The 23,479-nt window shown below is 45.8% G+C and overlaps 1 protein-coding gene across 3 annotated transcripts in view; it reads right to left on the reverse strand.

Annotated features, from left to right (window-relative positions):
* Nucleotides 1-2,762: 2,762 nt before the first annotated feature.
* The window catches only part of LOC141235573 (NACHT, LRR and PYD domains-containing protein 12-like), a 156,832-nt gene continuing 136,115 nt past the window's right edge, over nt 2,763-23,479 (reverse strand). For all 3 annotated transcript variants that reach the window (XM_073668158.1, XM_073668161.1, XM_073668159.1), the window contains 2 exons: nt 13,295-13,465; nt 2,763-4,836 (listed from right to left, as the gene is read on the reverse strand). In XM_073668158.1, coding sequence (XP_073524259.1) covers nt 4,749-4,836; nt 13,295-13,465 — 259 coding nt within the window. In that variant the 3' untranslated portion in view covers nt 2,763-4,748. The remainder of the gene's footprint in view (nt 4,837-13,294; nt 13,466-23,479) is intronic.

A 23,479-nucleotide genomic window follows, 5' to 3' on the forward strand; every position in this document is an offset into this window, starting at 1 on the left:
AGTGATCACCAGTGACATTATACACAGGAGCTCTGTATATAGTGTACAGGTAATACAGTGATCACCAGTGACATTATACACAGGAGCCCGGTACATAGTATATAGTGTAAGTGTACATGTAATGCACTGACTCACTGGTGACGTCTCTAGGTGAAGTCCTTCAGCTACGCTTTTCTCCTTCATCCAGCACAGACCGCCATCACGTCTTCCAGCCAGGACTCGTCTCTGCATAAAATAACACAGTTATCTAGAGCACATTCCCCAACTTCTACATTACGCAGCTGAATACAGACGTGCATCCACCATCAATATATGGTTAGTTATTATGCAACCTACCATTCCAAATATAAATTGTAATCCACCACGGTGCCCCCATTAACTGTAAATAGGCACTTAATATATAATTTAATTAGAACCTCTACTCTATACTTCCTGCTCCCCGCATTCATTATTTACATGCACCCCCTGCCCCAATTCATTATATCATGTCCGTGCTCTCCCCACCCCATCGTCATTTATCATTTACTCTCCCCCACCCCACATTCATTATGTGCAGCTCATTATCCCCCTACTCCTAATTCCCCCATGTGCAGCTCATTTTCTCCCAATTCCCCCATGTGCAGCTCATTTTCTCCCAATTCCCCCATGAGCAGCTCTCACCACCCCCCATGTGCCCCTCTCTCATCCCCCTCCCCCACATGTGCAGCTCTCACCACCCCCCATGTGCCCCTCTCTCATCCCCCTCCCCCACATGTGCAGCTCTCACCACCCCCCATGTGCACATCTCTCATCCCCCTCCCCCCCATGTGCCCCTCTCTCATCCCCCTCCCCCCCATGTGCCACTCTCTCATCCCCCCCATGGGCATCTCTCATCCCCCCCACATGTGCACATCTCTCATCCCCCTCCCCCACATGTGCACCTCTCTCATCCCCCCCATGTGCATCTCTTATCCCCCTCCCCCATGTGCATCTCTTATCCCCCTCCCCCATGTGCATCTCTTATCCCCCTCCCCCATGTGCATCTCTTATCCCCCTCCCCCATGTGCATCTCTTATCTCCCCCCCATGTGCATCTCTTATCTCCCCCCCCATGTGCATCTCTTATCTCCCCCCCATGTGCATCTCTTATCTCCCCCCCCCATGTGCATCTCTTATCCCCCTCCCCCATGTGCATCTCTTATCCCCCTCCCCCATGTGCATCTCTTATCTCCCCCCCATGTGCATCTCTTATCCCCCCCCACCCCATGTGCATCTTTTATCATCCCCCTCCCCCCACGTGCACCTCTCTCATCCCCCTCCCCCCACATGTGCATCTTTTATCATCTCCCCCCACCCCATGTGCATCTCTTATCTCTCACACACACACACACACACACACACACCCCTCCCATTTCCCCCACTCCTAGTAAATTGTATTTTGAAAAAAACAAAACTTGTTATACTTACCCCCATGCGATCCCTGCAGAATCCTGGCGCTCGTCCAAATCGTTGACACTAGGTTCTCCTGACTTCCGGCCATGTGACGGCGCCGTCACATGACCGGAAATCAGGGGAATCATGAAGGCGCTGCCGCAGGAGCGCAGCGCAGCGCTGAGATGTCCCGGACCCGGCGCTTGGCATGGGGCCGGGGGCCCCATGAGGAGAGAGACTCACAAGAGGGGGCCCCCAACGGGGCTCCAAGGGGGCCCCTACCGGCTGGGCCCCACACTGGAGTCAGGGCAGACATGCCCTGATGGCGGCCCTGCTGGAGGGGCCCCCTCTCCCTCGGGGCCCCCGTTCAATGAACCGGCTGCACGGGCGGTAGTTCCGCCCCTGCTTTGGACAGATGAAACGAACATCAACCTGTTCCAGAATGATGGGAGGAAGACAGTATGGAGAAGGCTTGGAACAGCTCATGATCCAAAGCACACCACTTCTCCTGTAAAACAGTGGCATGGGCATGCATGGCTTCCAATGGCACTGGGTCACTAGTGTTTATTGATGTAACTGAAGACAGAAGCAGCCGGATGCATTCTGAAGTGTAGGGGGGTGATACTTTCTGCTCAGATTCAACTAAATACAGCAAGATTGATTGGACGCTGCTTCACAGTACAGGTGGACAATGACTCAAAACATACTGCGAACCCAGCAGTTTTTTAAGGCAAAGAAGTGGAATATTCTGCAATGGCCGAGTCAATCACCAGATCTCAACCCCATCAAGCTGCATTTCAACGGCTTAAGACATAACGTTAGGCAGAAAGACCCACAAACAAGCAACAACTGAAGTCAGCTGCAGTAAAGGTGGCAAAGCATCACAAAGGGGGAAACCCAGGGTTTGGTGGCGTCTATGGCCTCCAGACTTCGGGCAATCATTGCCTGCAAAGGATTCTTTACAAAGTATTAAAAATGAACATTTTATTTATGGTAAAGTTAATTTGTCTAATTACTTTTGAACCCCTGAAATGAGGAGGCTTTGTAGAAAAATGGTTGCAATTCCTAAACATTTCACAAGATATTTTTGTTCAACCCCTTTAATTAAACCTGAAAGTCTCCACTTCAATTGCATCTCAGTTGTTTCATTTTAAATAAAAAATAGCGGCATGGAAAGCTGAAATCACGAAGATTCGGTCACTGTCCAAATGTTTCTGGACCTAACTGAACAATTAACATAAATCTTCAACCCCCCCAACTCTCTAGCCTTCAACAATTGTAAAAACAATATTAAGCTTGCACAGCATTGTGGAATTAAAAAACAACGTTCATCAAGTTTGGCACATTTATGGCCTTTTAATGTATATGAGGTCAGTAACAAGTAAAAAGTACACACACATATAACTACAGAAAATATATACACTAAAGTTTCACATTGAAGACTCTCGTGAAGAGTTTACCAAGGAGCGTAAATTACCCCATAACGTTCTGTCTCTAGTGAGTGATGCAAGGACCTAACCCAGACATGCCTAGCCATGGAGACCGCATTTTACATATGTGGACATAACTCCCCTTTAAGGTACACATTGTTCTCCATATGTAACAGCCTGTTAACTTTGGTTTTAAACCTGCATTTTGTAGGTGATTTGTGATCTATCCAGTGTTGTGCTATGTATACCATTCTAGTATCACCCAGAGCACTTTGGAAAAGAAGTAACTTTTGGGCTCACCCTAATGTAAGCTATATACATAGTGCTGGTGTTATTGATCTTACTGATCGCTGCATTCTCCAGGCTCCAGTACAATCCCATCTTTATCAAGTGACCCACACTGGGACTAGTCAGGTCACAGACTCTTTAACATGTATTTTAACACACATTAGGAGGTGAATTAAAGTCCTGGGAAGAGGTCTGCTTGTGTGTAGGGGGCTCTGGAGCTGAGCTTTCTCCATACACGGCTGAGGCCAGCTATATTGCATAGCCGGTATCTGGGTCCAACAGCCACGGTGGGAACCGAGTACTTTCCACAGCTGTTAACCATTTCAACCACTGCTGTCAATCATTGACAACGGCATTTATTCAATGTGCACCAGTAATCGTACACTCTGGTTGCCATTGTCCCACTGCAATGTGATTGCTGGGGACCGACGGGTTATTATGACAGCTGGGGGACTGCTGAAGGCTCACAGCACTGTCATCCTGATACTCCTGTGATGTTCAACCATCGGCTCACCATAAACTGCAATACTATGGTACTGCAGTATATAGTATAAGTGATCAAAGGATCGCAGGTTCGTGTCCCCTAAGGAGACTAAAAAATTCTGTAAAAATAAGAAAAAAGTAAAAAAATATATAAACATTCAAATCACCCCCTTTTACCCCTTTAAAAAGAAAGGAAAAAAACATGCTTGATTTTGCCATGCCCGTGAAAGTCCATTCTATGAAAATATAAAATTAATTAAACTGATTGCTAATTGTCGTATGGAGAAAAAAAATCAAAATGTTAGAAATGTGGTTTTTTGGGGTTATCTCCCCTCCCCAAATAATTGCCAACTTTGTTTCCAGGTCATTTTTAACGCACAATGAATGCTGTCAAAACAAACCCCAAAACCAATGGCAGAATTGCATTTTTTTTCACTATTTCATCCCACCTCAAAATAATTAGAAGCAATGTGCGGATAGACAAGCCACTAGGAGATCTAGCCAGCTTTTTTTTAACTAATTAGACAATAACAATCTTATATGATAAAAACAATCTTGGAGCTTTCAAACGGCTCAAAATAAAAACCCTTGACCTTTAATTCATTTTGTCTTAGCAGTTTGTCTAAGTATGTTCCAATGTGAGAGAGGCAAGTTGTATATAGATATAAAGACACCTTATGAAACATGGTTCCTCTTCCCTCGGTCAACCAATTAGATGCTGTAGTCAGTAGAGACCGCGGCATCTGAACAGTCAAAAGTGACAAATCCCTCAATCCTGCTAGTAATCTTGAAGCCTGGCTGTCATAAGACAATCTTCACCAGCTATATTTGGCATGGGATACCCACACAAGGCTTTAGATCCAGTGCTGTAAAAAGGCGTATGTATTAGATTTATACCCTTACTGACCGCTATGAGGTATGTCTTGTGTTTTTTATTTCACATGCTGCTTCCAGATTCTTTTTTTTTTTTTTTCACCTTCTGAATCATCTTATTAAATTTGGGGTCTTTGTAATTCAAGTTCTTTACACAAAGGGTTGAGGTATAAGTATATAAAAATTTTGGGTGCAGTTGTCCATAAAAAAATCAAACAAGAGATTGTCAACACTGTCAAAAATAGAAATCCGGCTCTTGTTTTTTTTAGTAACGGATCTTCAGATTTGGTTTGCGTCTTTCCAATGTTTTTATTTTATCCTTCTCCTCTTCAGTCAATCCATTGTCCCAAATCCTAGAATAAAACAGAATCCCCAGAATTAGTGACTTTGTACAGTGAGGATTTTCTCATATGTTTCAGATCAGTCAGTGAATTGATCGGCCTGAGGATGGAGTCTGTTCAATCTTGGGTTTGTTTTTCTGAACTAGGAATACTGGTGGGATTACTAATATAAGTACACCAGTTTTTCGACAGTCACATGACATTTCTGTAATCACTTCTGACAGTCACCACTGGTGGCTGAGATCAGTGGTGTGGCTTTCAATTAACCCTGACACTTACACACATGGACAAAATTGTTTGTACCCTTCTGTTGAAGTAAGAAAAACCCACATTGGTCACTGAAATAACTTGAAACTGACAAAAGTAATTTTCATTTTAAAACTACTGAATATCAACTAATGAAAATCAATCATTGCTTCTCAATTGTGGGTCAACAAAAACATTAAAAAAAAACTAATGAAATTGTCATGGGCAAAAATGATGGCAGCGCTAGAAAAGATTGAAAATAATTTAGCCATAGAGACATGTGAAAATAAGGTCTTGTAATTAGCATCACAGGTCTCTGTAAAATTGTGATCAGTCAGTCTGCCTATTTATGGGGTGAAAAGTAGTCACTGTGCTGTTTCTTATCACACTGAACATGAAGCAAAGAGATGTAAGGAGAGAGTTTTCTCAGGAGATTAGAAAGAAAATTATAGACAAACATGTTAAAGGTACAGGCTATAAAAATATCTCCAAACAGCCTGATGTTCCTCTTACTACAGCTGCACATAATATTCAAAGGTTTAAAGGGACTGTCCACTCGGACAACACTTTCTCAATCCCAATGTTTCCCCCTTGTAAAATAATAACACTTATACTTACCTTCGATACTGGTGCTATTGAAGGAACGGATGTGATTTGTCCGAAAGGAGTGGAGAGTGAAGCCAGCGCTGATTGACTGCAGGGACCGCCCCATTACCCTTCAGACCCAGTTTCAGTCTTCGGCAACCATGATTGCTACACTACGCAAGTGCGATATGGCCATCAAAAACCAGATTGGCTAAATTTGCGCTGCAAAAGCCAAATTACGCTCTTTCCCTTCTGAGCCATGCTGTGTGGTCAAACAGTAGTATATGACCAAATATAAAATATTGTTAAAATTGTGAGAAATTATATCACAAATTGCGGTCATTTCATTCATTACCTCTTTGGGAAATAAAATATATATATTTTTTAAAGAATATAATTTTTCATTTTTACTGCCCAATCCCATTAAAATCTGTGGAACATTTGTTTGGTCAAAATACTTGTGTGGCACCCCAGGGGTCTGGTTTCCACAGTAACAGCAATGTTATGTCTGAGAGCAGGTGGGAGGTCTCTTGGTCAGGGATCCGATGCATGCCACACCTCCTGCCCAGTCCTGGGAGGGGAAGAACTTCCCCTATATAAACCTAGGGCTGAGGCAGGGTTAGTGAGTAGAGAAGAAGTAGAGACAGAGAAGAGCAGCAGATATAGGAGAAGAACATCAGGAGCTCTGTGGGAGCAGTGCTATAAGGAGTCAGGGGCTGGCAGCTGCAGAGCTCGCCCTGACTGAGAAGCTATTACCGGACCCGGAGTCCGAGGCTGTGGGGACTAATCTTTACCCAGCAGCAGAAACCGCCCGGCAGGGGATTTCAGGTCCTCTGGCCAAGAAACCCGAAGGCACGGTCACACGCGTGGGACCAGCACCGCCGTCGTGGAGCGGACGCCACTAGAAGGCCCCGAGTCACCGGCCATACGGGTGAGCACCACACGGTACACTCAGGGACGTGGGCTACTTATACCCGCCTCTAGCAAGGTAGCCAGAAGAGTACAGTCAGTTTGGGAGGCCTACAACTCCGCCTGGCCAGGGGAGATCCCATCTGCTCAAGGACTGACCAGGCCCCGATCGCTAGCCAGTACTCCGGGAGGGTCTATCTTTATCACCAGTAAAGACCCTGAACTACACCGCATCGTCTCCGAGTGATTCCTGCTACCCCCATCATCCACGTCGGCTGCCCTGAGGCCATACCCCCTCCCGATGGGGGTGATACTATCACGCTGCACAATCCTACCACCGGCCTCAGCGGTCTGCCCTGCAGCGGCAGCTCCTTCGCTGCATTCAACGGGTGGCGTAGTCGTCCAACATCTACCGCTAATACAACGCCACTTAGTCTGACTCCCTGGGCACGGACAGGGTCACCGCCACGAGACTACAACCCTCAACAGATCCGGCTCCGGGTAAGCTCCTGCATGCGCAACGCTGTGCGACACAGGCCCAGGGGTGCGTCAACTTTTGGCGTAGTCGGCAGGATAGCGGGTGATATCCGAGTCATTCCAGTACTGCTTGAAGAGCACGTACGGGATAGTGGTAACCTGTGACCCGGTGTCCAGTAGGGCACTCATAGGGATGCCATCCAGTACCACAGGCAAGACTGGACGTCCTCCCACATATTTGTCGCGCCAGTTCGATGGGCCTGATGATCTTTTTCCTGGGGTTTGGCCCTCTACCCCAGGTTGTGCCAGTTTAAAGGACAGTACCTTGCCATATGTCCGGGTTGATTGCAGCGGCGGCAGATGGGTTGTCCGTCCTCATTGTATCGGTCGCTGGGTCTTCCTCTTGCCAGTGGGGTCCTCCTTGGTCGACGCCACGGGATGTCCTCCGGTCCGGATGCCAGCTGGATCTTCCCTGGAGTGGAAACCTGTAAAGACTGCACAGTTCGGGTTAGCGCGGCAACGCTTTTAGCTAGCTCTTGGACCTGATGGTGCAGGTCTGGAGCCGGGTCATTGTTCAAAGCCTGCGCATCAGCTCCCACAGGCCCTGCCGACAAGGGCGCCGCCTCCTGGTGGTAAGTGGTAGTGGGGCGTCTGTGGGTCACAACGCCACCTGGTGCCGGTTCTCGGAGCACCCGGATGGCTCTGTCCTTGAACTGTGCAAATCCCAGATGAGGGTCCTGTAAGGCCATTGCCCGCAACTGGGTTCGGTGGGCATTGCAATATAAACCCTCTATAAATTGTTCAGTCAACAGCCTGTCCTCGTCTCCCACGCCGTCAGGGTCGGTCTGCTTAATGGCTCTCAGGGCCTCTTGTAGGTTCAGGGCATAGTCCCTTATACTCTCGTGTGCTCGCTGCTTGCACCCGTAGAATCCAAGCTTGATCTCGGCTGAGGTGCGGGTATCAAAGGTGTCCCTCAGCCAGGTTAGTATCCCTGCAACAGTCCTCCCCCCAAGTGGCCAGGACTTTACCTCCCTTTGGGCTGCCCCGGTTAATTGGGCCACCAGGATGCTCACTTTTTGCTCTTCTGTGAGGGGATACACCTGGAAGAGGCTATCCAGCTTTTCTCTAAAGTCATGCAGGGTATGTGACTCCCCTGAGTACTGGGGTAGCCAGGCCGCTCCCGGGATATAGGGCATGGTGAAAGGCATGACTGCAGCAGCGGTGGCGCTGGCGGGGGTTGAGGCAGTGAAGCTCTCCTCCGTATCCGACATCTTCCTCCCCCCTAGTGGACCGTGGCCTACCTTGCGATGATCCTCTTCCGTAGGCCGCGGCTCCGCAGTGGATCGTCAGGGTTGAGGACCTTCCGTCGCGCTCCTGTGACGTCAGCGTCTGCTGGGCTCCTTCCAGGACCTTACGCAATGTCCGGACGTGAGGCGGGGCTTCAGTTCTCGCGCGCTTTCGGAGTCCACGCCCCTCTTCTTCCCGCGCGGCGTCTTCAAGATGGCGTCCAACGGCGGGAAAACTCCACGGATGGCGGGAAGAAGGCAGAAGATGGCGCCGGATGGCGGGAAACCTCCACGGATGGCGGGAATCTTCACCACTGGTAAGTTTGAACAGTCTTTTTCAGGCACGCAGTACCCGGTGGTTGCGGGCACGAGATCCTGCCGACTACGCCAAAAGTTGACGCACCCCTGGGCCTGTGTCGCACAGCGTTGCGCATGCAGGAGCTTACCCGGAGCCGGATCTGTTGAGGGTTGTAGTCTCGTGGCGGTGACCCGGTCCGTGCCCAGGGAGTCAGACTAAGTGGCGTTGTATTAGCGGTAGATGTTGGACGACTACGCCACCCGTTGAATGCAGCGAAGGAGCTGCCGCTGCAGGGCAGACCGCTGAGGCCGGTGGTAGGATTGTGCAGCGTGATAGTATCACCCCCAACGGGAGGGGTATGGCCTCAGGGCAGCCGACGTGGATGATGGGGGTAGCAGGAATCACTCGGAGACGATGCGGTGTAGTTCAGGGTCTTTACTGGTGATAAAGATAGACCCTCCCGGAGTACTGGCTAGCGATCGGGGCCTGGTCAGTCCTTGAGCAGATGGGATCTCCCCTGGCCAGGCGGAGTTGTAGGCCTCCCAAACTGACTGTACTCTTCTGGCTACCTTGCTAGAGGCGGGTATAAGTAGCCCACGTCCCTGAGTGTACCATGTGGTGCTCACCCGTATGGCCGGTGACTCGGGGCCTTCTAGTGGCGTCCGCTCCACGACGGCGGTGCTGGTCCCACGCGTGTGACCGTGCCTTCGGGTTTCTTGGCCAGAGGACCTGAAATCCCCTGCCGGGCGGTTTCTGCTGCTGGGTAAAGATTAGTCCCCACAGCCTCGGACTCCGGGTCCGGTAATAGCTTCTCAGTCAGGGCGAGCTCTGCAGCTGCCAGCCCCTGACTCCTTATAGCACTGCTCCCACAGAGCTCCTGATGTTCTTCTCCTATATCTGCTGCTCTTCTCTGTCTCTACTTCTTCTCTACTCACTAACCCTGCCTCAGCCCTAGGTTTATATAGGGGAAGTTCTTCCCCTCCCAGGACTGGGCAGGAGGTGTGGCATGCATCGGATCCCTGACCAAGAGACCTCCCACCTGCTCTCAGACATAACATTGCTGTTACTGTGGAAACCAGACCCCTGGGGTGCCACACTTGCTACACCCAGAGTTAAATTTCTTGAGGGGTGTGGTTTCCAGTATGGGGTTACTTTTTGTGAATTTTTGATGTTCTGGCATCTCAAGCAATGTCACATAGTACCTGTTACAGCAAAATCTGAGCTCCAAAAGCCAAAGGCACTCCTTCCTTTCTGAGGCCCGCTGTATGTTCAAACAGTAGTATATGACTACATATCCACATATAGACACCATTTCCAAGTTTTTTGTCACTTCCTGGCCTATTAATTACGGTAGATGCCTTTCTGACAGACCTGGAGGCCAGACGTCCAGTTGTCACAGTAAAGTGTCAGCCTCCACAATCCCATTGCGTGTTAGCGATAGCCAAACAGAGGGACCCCCTTCCCGTTATCTAACGCCTTAGATGTTGGGATCACGTTAAATGAGACGATGCTGACCGACTATCCTCCTCAATCCAAACTTCTTGGTCTATACTTAAGCTAGAAAAGAGCAGGGGAGCCATAACAAGGTAATACCTGGAGGTGAAAGCAGCACATCCTAAGAGATGTTAGCATCTTCCATTAAGACAGGAAAATGCAGTTAAAGGAAGGTTTATTTATTTGTAAAGTAGTAAAAAAATAAAGAGCTCATAAATAGTGTTATTGCCGAGTAACTTTAAAGGGGTTGTCCTCTTTCAGAAAACTTGTTACTATATTCCCAGTTCATTAACCCCTTCACGCCGCAGCCCTTTTCCGTTTTTGTGCTTTAGTTTTTTACTCCTCTTCTTCCCAGAGCCATAACTTTTTTAGTTTTCAGTCAATATGGCCGTGTAAGGGCTTGTTTTTTGCGGGACGAGTTGTAATTTTTGGAACGACACCATTGTTTTTACCATATCGTGTACTGGAAAACGGGAAAAAAATTCAAAGCACGGTGAAATTGCAAAAAAAAAAGTGCAATTCCACAGGTTTTTTTTTTTTTTTAACCATGTTCACTAAATGCTAAAACTGACCTGCCATTATGATTCTCCAGGTCCAGTTTGTCGATACCAAACATGTATAGGTTCTTTTTTATTAAAGTGATGAAAAAAAAATCCAAAGTTTGTTAAAAAAAAAAAACATTGCCATTTTCCGAGACCCGTAGCGACTCCATTTTTCAGGATCTGGGGCCGGTAAGGGCTTATTTTTTGTGAGCTGGGCTGATGTTTTTTATTGATACCACTTTGGGGTAGATACAATGTTTTGATCGCCCATTATTGCATTTTAATTCAATGTTGCGGCGACCAAAAAAACGTAATTCTGCCGTTTTGATTTTTTTTCTCATTATGCAGTTTACCAATCAGATTAATTATTTTTTATATTGATAGATCAGAAGATATATTTGATTTTTTTAGTATTTTTTTTTGAATGGGGCCAAAGAGGGGTGATTTAAACTTTTGTATTTTTAAATTTTTTTAAATATTTTTAAAAACCTTTTTTTTTACTTATTACCTGATTCAATAGTCTCTACTAGAAGCTGCGATTATCTGATCGCCTGTGTATAGCAGAAATGCTGACTTTCTATGAGTAGCAACAGCTGGGCGGCGCTCATAGCTTCCTGGCAATGACAACCTCCGGAGTCTCCTGCAGACCACGGGTTGTCATGTGAACCCATTGGCAACCTGCGGTCATGTGACATGGGCACCGATGGACGGGACTAATGATGTCCGTCAGAGATTGACAGCGGCATTTAACTACTTAACAACCGTGGGCGGATCTGTCATGTCCCCGGAAAGGTGCGGGCTCAGCGCCGGAGCCCACACCAAAGTAAGAGATACGGCATGCGCCGTACATGTACGGCACATGTTGTGAAGGGGTTAAAAAACCTGTGCTTTACTTTCCAGAGTACAGTGCTGTGTTTCTACCGTAGTACCAGTCACTGTTGTTTGGCTGCAGTGGTTACTTCACATTGACAATGCTGTAGCCAATCACTAAGCTTAGCAGCTCATGCCATGTACACACTACTGGACCCAAGGAGGGTAAGTAAAGATCAGTTGTTTTTTTAAAAAACTAACTGAACATAAATAAAAAGTTTTCTGACAGTGGACAACCCCTGTAACATGCCCTTTACACCAGTCAGTGAATGCCAGTAAAAAAAATTCTGAATTGCAGACTTTTTTTTCATCGTCCCTTTGTAACATTTAAGCCACTGCTGGGAAAGTCCTTTCTGATGTGGCTTTGGTGCAGCTTTGGACACAGATCTGTTGTGGGGTTTTTGTGTTGAATAAAAATGGGGAAGTAAAAATCCTCCACAAACCCCAATTATTGAGGATTTGATTTAGCAGTGGATTACCAGTGAATCCACAAATTCTTTAAAAAAAAAAAAAGAACCCTCACTATACTCAACTTCCCAGGAGATTCAGAGGCTTCCAAGGCCATTCTGTGCCAATCTCTATATAAACAGGCCTCCTATGGTGATGTCTCACCCAATGTGCCAACATCAACCACTTAGAAGCTCCAGAGGTCACATGGAGCGAGACGTCCTCACAAAAAAATGGGTTATACAAAGACTGGCAGAAGAACAATTAAGGAAACCACAGAATTGCCATGGGACTGATTTGGTTTTATAATTACGCTTTCTGCCACAAATTTGGTATGTGTGAATGTATCCCAAAGGTCCTTTTACACAGGAACATTTCCTGGCCAACAAAGTGCGCTGATCGAAGATGTAGCAAATCAGTGATTGTTTTTTTCACTTTTAAATGGACAGATCATTGTGACTGTGCAAACTTTGCAATATTTTCTGCAGCACATCCCTGTTTAAACAATGGGATGTGCTGCCTAGTAAACAATCATCCTTAGCCTCTGTTCACACGTTGCGGCACACACATCATGGCTTTTTTTTTAGGATTTTGTGCTGTGAATGTTTTTTTGAAAGATAGAGCATGTCACTTCTTTCAGCGTTTTTTCAGCATTTTTTCAACCATTGGAAATAATAGGTGGTGAAAAAAACGCACCAAAAACGCAGGTGTCAAGTTTTCAGTGTTGTTTGTGCATAAACCAGAATGAGATTTTTTTTTTCACTGAACTTCATGTACATGCATAACAGAGACAAAAGGACAGTGAAAAAAACGCACCAAAAAAAAAAAGCAAAAAAACAAAAAATCCTGAACAACCTCCTGGCAAGAGATCAGGTTTTGCTGCAGAAAATGAACGCAGAAAAAACCATGATGTGTGAACATAGCCTTATTAGAAAAAGCCGCTTCTTTCTCCTTCTGGATTGATCTTTCAATGTCAATATTTTCAATTCACGGGTAAAATCTGTCTTCAGTGAATAAAGATTTTCCCATTACCGAGATAGGAGATGGCAGTTGGTGCTTATGAAGTTCTATGGAGAACTGTTACTATACATCATACATAGCTATGGTGATTATTTTAGTCACTGCATTTCACAGTATAACATTATAAATGCTGCAAATGTTTCAGCCATATCGCTCATGTCACTTCTATACATTTCACCTGATAAATATGCCCAATGTGTTTCTTCCAGTTTTCTGCCAACACTGCATACACAATAATGGGAAAGTAATATGAATAGCATTAGATACATTTGTAATAGCTCCACTTCATGACTCACCGTAATTCCTCTATACTGCAGTCTGGACTGGACAGAGCTGCCACCAAGTCACTGAAGTGAGGACCGGACAGATGATTACCAGACAGGCCAAGTATCTTCAGAGACTGGTTGTTCCTTATTATAGAGGCCAACTGAATGCAGGAAGAGTCTTGTAGATCAATCCTAGCTAAACTGTAAGAATAATAAGATGGATGTGGGTGACGAGTCTACAGAGTGTCAGTATAAAATCTGTACATTTTATGAATGTAAAACAAGGAAGGGGACTCCCCAAAAAAGTCGCACAGGTGTACAGACACTTACTCCACCTTGCGGCATCTCCGCATGAAGCCCCTTTAGACTATTTGGAACATCTGCAAGAATGAATGTCCGGAGAAGGAAAGTTGAGTGCTATCATGAGTCCTGTGTCATGACCATAGGCGGATTATAATGAGGGCAATCTGGGCTACCGCCTGGGCCCGAGGCTTTGGGGGGGGGACATGGCCAGATTACCAGATATCCGGCAGGCAGGGGCGGGCTGGACAGGGGGGAATATGACCCCCGGGCCAGTCCCCAAGCAGCTGCTTAGGGCTGCCCGGGGACCGCACTGTAACTTAAATGTGGTTAGATACCGGCCCGGCCACACCAGAGGGAGGCAGACACGCGAACTGCACTGCACGCTGTGTGCTGCGTTTGCAGAGGGAATGTCACACAGCTTGCCTGGAGGCACTTCATCCTGCTGGAGAGGAGCTTGTGGATCAGATCTCATTGGATGGCGGTAAATATGAGGTCATGAATCATAGCATCGGGGCAGGACGTCTAGGGTGAGGGAGCAGCAGGACGCTGCTCACCTGATAAGTTCACATAAGATTCCATACTGTCAGGTCGGCGGCTGCTCTGCTGGGGCTCTGTGTGAGCTATTGCATGAGTCTGAACTTTGCTCCAGATCAGGTCGAGCTGTCAGTGCCAGGTCATCAGCTCCAGCATCACCCGATCTGCAGGAAAATTCAGACTCCTGCAATAAATCACTCTGAGCCCCAGCAGTGACCACAGACATCAATATACAAGGATTCTGCACTGATTGATCAACTTTGACCCACAGGACTCACAGATTATACTATATGGATCCATATGTAATATGTGGGTTCCTGTAAGCAGCTCCAGGTGTGATCAGTAGAGATGAGCGTTGTTCTACTTGAACTGTTCGCCAATCTCAAATTCGAGCTGTTTTGGGCGGTGTTCGAGCCGTTCGGCGAACACGAACAATTTGAGAAAAATTCGGCTGTTCGAGGTTATGTTCGATAACTGTTCGTGCACCAAAATCATAACTGGATTTTTTCTCAGTAATGATGAAAATTAATGTTAATACGCAGTTTGAGTGTACAGCGGGGTGGGGGGAGGGGCAGGGGATGGATCTCTGCAGGAACAATGAAGATCTCCATTTTTTTTTCTCTTTCCCGCATTTGCAGTGGGGAGGTGCAATCTGTCAGCCTATCAGCAGCGCACACACGGAGCGAAGTGCTTTTTTTCGCACAAGCAAGGGCATGTGTCATTGGCAGTGTATGTCACATGTCCTTGCCCTATAAGACCAAGCCATTTTCCCCGTCGCCACCATTTTCTCACTGCTGCAGCTGCGTGTTAGACGGCACCGCTGTTGCTGTGTGCGCTATACCTTGTTAATTTCAAGCCAATTTTCGCACAAATATACAGATAGCTTGGGAGTAGGGAATAGTTGTGATTGCAGTCCTTTTAAGGACTAGGTTACAGCATTTCCTATGACTTTTATCAGGGAGGTCTGTGCTCTTAAATAGATAGATTGTGGGAGTAAAGACTAATTGTAATTGCAGTCCTTTTCAGGACTAGGTTACATCAGTTCCTATCAGTTTTTGCCAGGCAGGTCTGTGCCAGTGCTGTGCAAGTTTTTTAAACAGCATTTGGCTGAATCTAGCAAAGCTAATCCTTTTTGGCCTATTGCAGAGTGTGTTAGTCAGTGGAGTAGCCTATCTGTGTTGCAAGATATACCACCTGTGTATAGAATACCAATTTTTTTACTGCACCTAGTGAAGTAAAATCTTTTGGGCATAGCATCATTCTATTAGTCCATCTATACTGACCTCCATCAGGTTGCAAACTGAATATAATTTTTTTCTGCATCTAGCTCTGAAAAAATATTTGGCCTTCTAGCAGTGTGTCGGACTTTCTCTATTAGTCCATCTATACTGACCTCCATCAGGTTGCAAATTAAAAATAATTTTTATCTGCATCTACAGTACCTCTGAAAAAATATTTGGGCTTCTAGCTGTGTGTGGGACTTGTTGTATTAGTCCATCTATACTGACCTCCATCAGGTTGCAAACTGAATATATTTTTTTCTGCATCTACCTCTGAAAAAATATTGGGCTTCTAGCTGTGTGTGGGTCTTGTTCTATTAATCCATCTATACAGACCTCCATCAGGTTGCAAACTGAATATAATTTTTTTCTGCATCTAGCTCTGAAAAAATATTTGGCCTTCTAGCAGTGTGTGGGACTTGTTCTATTAGTCCACCTATACTGACCTCCATCAGGTTGCAAATTCAAAATAATTTTTTGTATGCATCTAGCTCTGAAAAAATATTTGGCCTTCTAGCAGTGTGTGGGACTTTCTCTGTTAGTCCATCTATACTGACCTCCATCAGGTTGCAAACTGAATATAATTTTTTTCTGCATCTAGCTCTGAAAAAATATTTGGCCTTCTAGCAGTGTGTCGGACTTTCTCTATTAGTCCATCTATACTGACCTCCATCAGGTTGCAAATTAAAAATAATTTTTATCTGCATCTACAGTACCTCTGAAAAAATATTTGGGCTTCTAGCTGTGTGTGGGACTTGTTGTATTAGTCCATCTATACTGACCTCCATCAGGTTGCAAACTGAATATATTTTTTTCTGCATCTACCTCTGAAAAAATATTGGGCTTCTAGCTGTGTGTGGGACTTGTTGTATTAGTCCATCTATACTGACCTCCATCAGGTTGCAAACTGAATATATTTTTTTCTGCATCTACCTCTGAAAAAATATTGGCCTTCTAGCAGTGTGTGGGACTTGTTCTATTAGTCCACCTATACTGACCTCCATCAGGTTGCAAATTCAAAATAATTTTTTGTATGCATCTAGCTCTGAAAAAATATTTGGCCTTCTAGCAGTGTGTCGGACTTTCTCTGTTAGTCCATCTATACTGACCTCCATCAGGTTGCAAATTAAAAATAATTTTTATCTGCATCTACAGTACCTCTGAAAAAATATTTGGGCTTCTAGCTGTGTGTGGGACTTGTTGTATTAGTCCATCTATACTGACCTCCATCAGGTTGCAAACTGAATATATTTTTTTCTGCATCTACCTCTGAAAAAATATTGGGCTTCTAGCTGTGTGTGGGTCTTGTTCTATTAACCCATCTATACAGACCTCCATCAGGTTGCAAACTGAATATAATTTTTTTCTGCATCTAGCTCTGAAAAAATATTTGGCCTTCTAGCAGTGTGTGGGACTTGTTCTATTAGTCCACCTATACTGACCTCCATCAGGTTGCAAATTCAAAATAATTTTTTGTATGCATCTAGCTCTGAAAAAATATTTGGCCTTCTAGCAGTGTGTGGGACTTTCTCTGTTAGTCCATCTATACTGACCTCCATCAGGTTGCAAACTGAATATAATTTTTTTCTGCATCTAGCTCTGAAAAAATATTTGGCCTTCTAGCAGTGTGTCGGACTTTCTCTATTAGTCCATCTATACTGACCTCCATCAGGTTGCAAATTAAAAATAATTTTTATCTGCATCTACAGTACCTCTGAAAAAATATTTGGGCTTCTAGCTGTGTGTGGGACTTGTTGTATTAGTCCATCTATACTGACCTCCATCAGGTTGCAAACTGAATATATTTTTTTCTGCATCTACCTCTGAAAAAATATTGGGCTTCTAGCTGTGTGTGGGACTTGTTGTATTAGTCCATCTATACTGACCTCCATCACGTTGCAAACTGAATATATTTTTTTCTGCATCTACCTCTGAAAAAATATTGGGCTTCTAGCTGTGTGTGGGACTTGTTGTATTAGTCCATCTATACTGACCTCCCTCAGGTTGCAAACTGAATATATTTTTTTATGCATCTACCTCTGAAAAAATATTGGGCTTCTAGCTGTGTGTGGGTCTTGTTCTATTAATCCATCTATACAGACCTCCATCAGGTTGCAAACTGAATATAATTTTTTTCTGCATCTAGCTCTGAAAAAATATTTGGCCTTCTAGCAGTGTGTGGGACTTGTTCTATTAGTCCACCTATACTGACCTCCATCAGGTTGCAAATTCAAAATAATTTTTTGTATGCATCTAGCTCTGAAAAAATATTTGGCCTCCTAGCAGTGTGTGGGACTTTCTCTGTTAGTCCATCTATACTGACCTCCATCAGGTTGCAAACTGAATATAATTTTTTTCTGCATCTAGCTCTGAAAAAATATTTGGCCTTCTAGCAGTGTGTCGGACTTTCTCTGTTAGTCCATCTATACTGACCTCCATCAGGTTGCAAACTGAATATAATTTTTTTCTGCATCTACCTCTGAAAAAATATTTGGGCTTCTAGCTGTGTGTGGGACTTGTTGTACTAGTCCATCTATACTGACCTCCATCAGGTTGCAAACTGAATATATTTTTTTCTGCATCTACCTCTGAAAAAATATTGGGCTTCTAGCTGTGTGTGGGACTTGTTGTATTAGTCCATCTATACTGACCTCCATCAGGTTGCAAACTGAATATATTTTTTTCTGCATCTACCTCTGAAAAAATATTGGGCTTCTAGCTGTGTGTGGGACTTGTTGTATTAGTCCATCTATACTGACCTCCATCAGGTTGCAAACTGAATATATTTTTTTCTGCATCTACCTCTGAAAAAATATTGGGCTTCTAGCTGTGTGTGGGTCTTGTTCTATTAATCCATCTATACAGACCTCCATCAGGTTGCAAACTGAATATAATTTTTTTCTGCATCTAGCTCTGAAAAAATATTTGGCCTTCTAGCAGTGTGTGGGACTTTCTCTGTTAGTCCATCTATACTGACCTCCATCAGGTTGCAAACTGAATATATTTTTTTCTGCATCTACCTCTGAAAAAATATTGGGCTTCTAGCTGTGTGTGGGACTTGTTGTATTAGTCCATCTATACTGACCTCCATCAGGTTGCAAACTGAATATATTTTTTTCTGCATCTACCTCTGAAAAAATATTGGGCTTCTAGCTGTGTGTGGGACTTGTTGTATTAGTCCATCTATACTGACCTCCATCAGGTTGCAAACTGAATATATTTTTTTCTGCATCTACCTCTGAAAAAATATTGGGCTTCTAGCTGTGTGTGGGACTTGTTGTATTAGTCCATCTATACTGACCTCCATCAGGTTGCAAATTGAATATAATTTTTTTCTGCATCTAACCCAGCCAATAGTTTTGGCCTAATACCACAGTTTGGCTACTCAGCTCTGCTCGGTTACCATCCATTGTTTTTTTGTGCAAACAACTCCAGAGTTGTGAATTAGTTAACCACCAAAATGAGTGGAAAAAGGCCTGCTGCTGGTGGAAAGGGGAATAGGTGTGTTGGGAAGGGGAAAAAAGGTTGTGTCCGTGGGGTAGGTGTTAAAGCAACAGTAACATCTGCAGAAGAAACACCATCTTCCAGCCAAACTAAAATGTCTACTTCTTTTAGCGGACAATGTGATAAGATCCCTTTCTTATGGCCACGCCAATCGCTACAAATTCCAGATGAGGCAAAAAAACAGCAGGTGCTTCAACGGATATCAAGTGCTCCTTTAAGTGGGCTCTCCTCCACATCAACTTCAACATCACAAATACTCCAGTCCTCAAAGGTGTCACCCCAATCGCACTTGCTTCCTCACAGCTCCCAAATCTCCAGTTGCCCGTCTGAGTATGAGGTAGAACAGATGGTTGAGTCTGCAGAGCTGTTTACTCATACTATAGCCTGGGAATCAGAGGTCGACTCCAGCGCTTCTGTGAATCCAGACGAGGAAATGATCTGCACTGATGCCCAGAATCTTTATGAGTCGGATCCAGGACCAGACGCAGAAGGTTCTGACCATAATGTAGACCCTCATTCCCAAACTGTAACTCCTGTTGGTGGAGACAATGAGGAAGACGATGATAAGACTCAAATACCTGATTGGAGCGACAACTTTAGTTTTTTGTCAGGGCAGGAACAGGTTGGCTCTGAGGACGACGGGTGTGATAACGCACAGGGTGATGATGATGAGGTTGGAGATCCCACTTACTGTCAACCCACAGTCAGCCAAGAGATGAGGTCAGCAGAGGAGGTGGAGGAAGATGCTAGTGACGACGAGGTCAGGTTGCGCCTTCCTGGACAGAGACGTAGTACTGGAAGCACGTCAACAACTGCATCCTCAAACACAACTCTGCCTCTCACCACAAGTCGTGGTGGCTCTTCAGGTCGCATGGGTGCTAAGCCTTGCATAGCCTGGGCATTTTTTCAGATCGATAAAGATGACCCAACTCGTGTTATCTGTAACATTTGTCAGCAAAAGCTAAGTAGAGGCCAAAAAATACATAGTTTGAGTACTTCATGCATGAACCGGCACATGGACATGAAGCATAAGTTGCAGTGGGAAGCTCAGTGTGCTACAATGCGGCCTAGCCGGCCGGGCCAACCACCGTCTGCCATATCTTGTGCATCCGCGGCCTCTTCATCCTCTGTGACTGGGGGGACAGCAGTCACACCTGTTTTGGGGCGCAGACCTGCCACCTCTTTACCCGCAACAGCCAGCGTGATTGGCAGGTCATCATTTTCTTTGGAGGTGGGAACACCAGCTGGTGTTGAGCGCTGTCCGACATCGATAGCACCACCTTTGGATGAAGGCAACCTAACATGTCCGCCTGCATCTTCCTCACAGACCGGCAGTTTGCCGGGGACACCCTTATCAACCCCGTCTAAGCACAATAGCCAGCCCTCGGTCCCTCAGATGTGGACAAGTAAAAGACCATTTCCTCCTAGCCATGAGAAAGCTAAGAGGTTGAATTTCACCATCTGCAAGCTCTTGGCTACAGAAATGCTGCCTTTCCGCCTGGTGGACACAGAGGATTTTCGAGACCTTATGTCCGTCGCAGTGCCCCAGTACCAGATGCCCAGTCGGCACTACTTCTCAAAGAAAGGTGTGCCTGCGCTCCACCAGCATGTCGCACACAACATCACCGCTTCTTTGAGAAACTCTGTGTGTGACAGGGTGCATTTCACCACAGACACTTGGACGAGTAGGCATGGACAGGGGCGTTACATGTCGCTGACTGGGCACTGGGTAACTATGGTGACAGCAGGACAAGGGGCTGCTGTCCAAGTCTTGCCGTCCCCACGAGTTGTGCGTCAATCCTCTTTATGTCAAAGTTCCTCCACTGCTTCTGCCTCCTCAACCTCCTCTCGGTCTTCCACCTGCACCCAAAGCCTGTCTGGTCATGCCACAAGCTTTCTAACTGCGCAGAAGGGATCCTGCACACCTCCTTACTATGCTGGCAGTAGGGCTCAACGTCATCAGGCGGTTTTTACATTGAAATGTCTGGGAAATGTGAGTCACACAGCTGAGGAGTTGTGGTCAGCTCTGGAGAACCAATTTCATGAATGGTTGTCTCCACTGGACCTGAAACCAGGGAAGGCCGTGTGCGACAATGCTGCAAACCTGGGTGCGGCCCTTCGCCGGGGCAATGTCACACACGTGCCTTGTATGGCTCACGTGTTGAACCTGGTTGTCCAGCAATTTTTAGCCCACTATCCCAGACTAGATGGCCTTCTGCAGAGGGCATGGTCGCTGTGTGCTCACTTCCGCCGTTCGCATCCCGCAGCTCAGCGACTTACATCTCTACAGAAGTCGGGCCTGCCACTTCACCGGCTAAAATGCGATGTGCCTACCCGGTGGAATTCAACTCTGCACATGTTGCAGCGACTGTGGCAGCACCGACAAGCCCTGGTGCAATACGTTCTGACGTATAGCCTGGGCCAACGAGATTCAGAGGTGGGGCAAATCACGCTGGAGGAGTGGTCTCAGATCAGGGACCTATGCACCCTTCTGCACAGTTTTGAAATGGCGACGAAGATGTTTAGTGCTGACGATGCCATTATCAGCATGACTATTCCGGTGATTTACATGCTGGAGCACATGTTAAACAGAAATCGGAGTCAGGTGGTGGCACAAGAGGAGGTGGAGGAAGTAGAGGAGGAGGAGTTGTATGCGGAAGGGCTAACATCTGCAAGGTCCAGACGGTCGGCAGCACCAAGGCGGCAGGCATGTGAGGGTGGGGGAGATGGTTTTACCAGGGCGCATGGTAGCAGCCAAACTAGTGAGGAAGGTGCAGGAGCCCAGGAAGAAGTGGAGGACGAACTGATGGAAGACTCATCAGATGAGGGAGACCTTGATCACATTTCTGTTGTGCGAGGTTGGGGGGAGAGGACAGAGGAAGGAAGCATGATTGTTACCTCGTCACCAACACAACAGGGACTTGGTGCTCCTGGATGCGCAACACACATGAGTGCCTTCTTGCTGCACTACCTGCAACATGACCCTCGAATTGTGAGAATTAGAAATAATCCTGACTACTGGGTTGCCACACTGTTAGATCCCCGGTACAAAAGTAAATTTGCAGAAATTATTCCTGCCATAGAAAGGGATGCACGCATGCAGGAGTATCAGCAGAGACTGTTGCAGAATCTTACATGTGCTTTTCCACAAAATACCAGTGGTGCACGTAGTGAATCTCACAGTTCCAACTTGCCAACCGTGGGACCGTCAAGTGTTCAGCACTCAAACCGTAACAGAACCACAGTATCTGCTGGTAACATCAATTTTGCGGAATCATTTCACCACTTTTTTAGCCCATCCTTTGCAAGGCCACAGGAGACAAGAAGTCTGACACATAGTCAACGCCTAGAGACGATGGTACAGGAGTATCTCCAAGTAAACATTGAAGCCACGACTGTGTCACTGGACCCTTGCTCTTTTTGGGCTTCCAATCTGGATAAATGGCCGGAGCTAGCCACTTACGCCTTGGAGATCTTGTCATGCCCCGCAGCCAGCGTTCTGTCTGAACGTGTGTTCAGCGCTGCTGGTGGTGTGCTGACAGATAAGCGCACGCGGCTCTCCACTGATAATGTAGACAGACTCACATTCATAAAGATGAACAAATCATGGATCCGAAACGACTTTTCTACCCCTGTGTCATCCTGGGGAGAGTAAAAGCTTGATGATTGGTTAAAATCACCCTACCAACCGTTTTAAGCTTTCAAATTACTAATCATGTTTATCTGTATCTTGACTGGAAAATAATTTGGGCTTTGTAGCAGTGTGCAGCACTGATCCTATTAGGCCATCTATACTAAAGCTTCACCAGATTTAAAATTAAAAATAATTTTTAGCTGCATCTAGCCCGGAAAATAATTTTGGGGCTCCGAGATGCGCAAGACACATAAGTGCCTTCTTGCTGCACTACCTGCAGCATGACCCTCATATTGTCAGAATTCGAAGTAATCATGACTACTGGGTTGCCACACTCTTAGATCCCCCAAACTTTTCGATCAACCTTTTCATTTTAATAAAGACCAAAAAAATGGTCATTTTTGAAATTATAAGCAATAGCAGGTTGTTAGAAACTGAAATCAAACAGTTTTCAACTCAAAACTTTATTCTAGGTGATGTTACATTTTCACATAGGACCCCTTGTTCGAAAGGAGCTTCTGAACTCTCTCGTCCATTGAATTTGTCAGGTTTTGGATGGTTTCTGCTTCAATTGTTTTGCATGAGGACAGAATACCCTCCCAGAGCTGTTGCTTAGATGTGAACTGCCTCCCGCCATCATAGACACTCCTTTTAATGATGCTCCAAAGGTTCTGAATGGGGTAGAGGTCAGGGGAGCATGGGGATCACACCATAAGTTTGTCCCCTTTTATGCCCATATCAGCCAGAGATGCAGATGTTTTATGTGCAGCATGAGATGGTGCATTATCATGCAGAAAAATGATCTTGCTGTGAAATACACGGTTCTTCTTCTTGAACCATGGCAGGAAGTGCTGTTTGAGAAAATCCACATACATTATGGAGTTCATCTTTAGCGCCTTCAGGGATCCTAAAGGGGCCGACAATCTCTCTCCCCATGATTCCAGCCCAAAACATTACTCC

The sequence above is a fragment of the Phyllobates terribilis genome, unplaced genomic scaffold (assembly GCF_046119375.1).
Source record: "Phyllobates terribilis strain yellow unplaced genomic scaffold, ASM4611937v1 Scaffold_2__4_contigs__length_985480577, whole genome shotgun sequence".
Classification (NCBI taxonomy): domain Eukaryota; kingdom Metazoa; phylum Chordata; class Amphibia; order Anura; family Dendrobatidae; genus Phyllobates; species Phyllobates terribilis.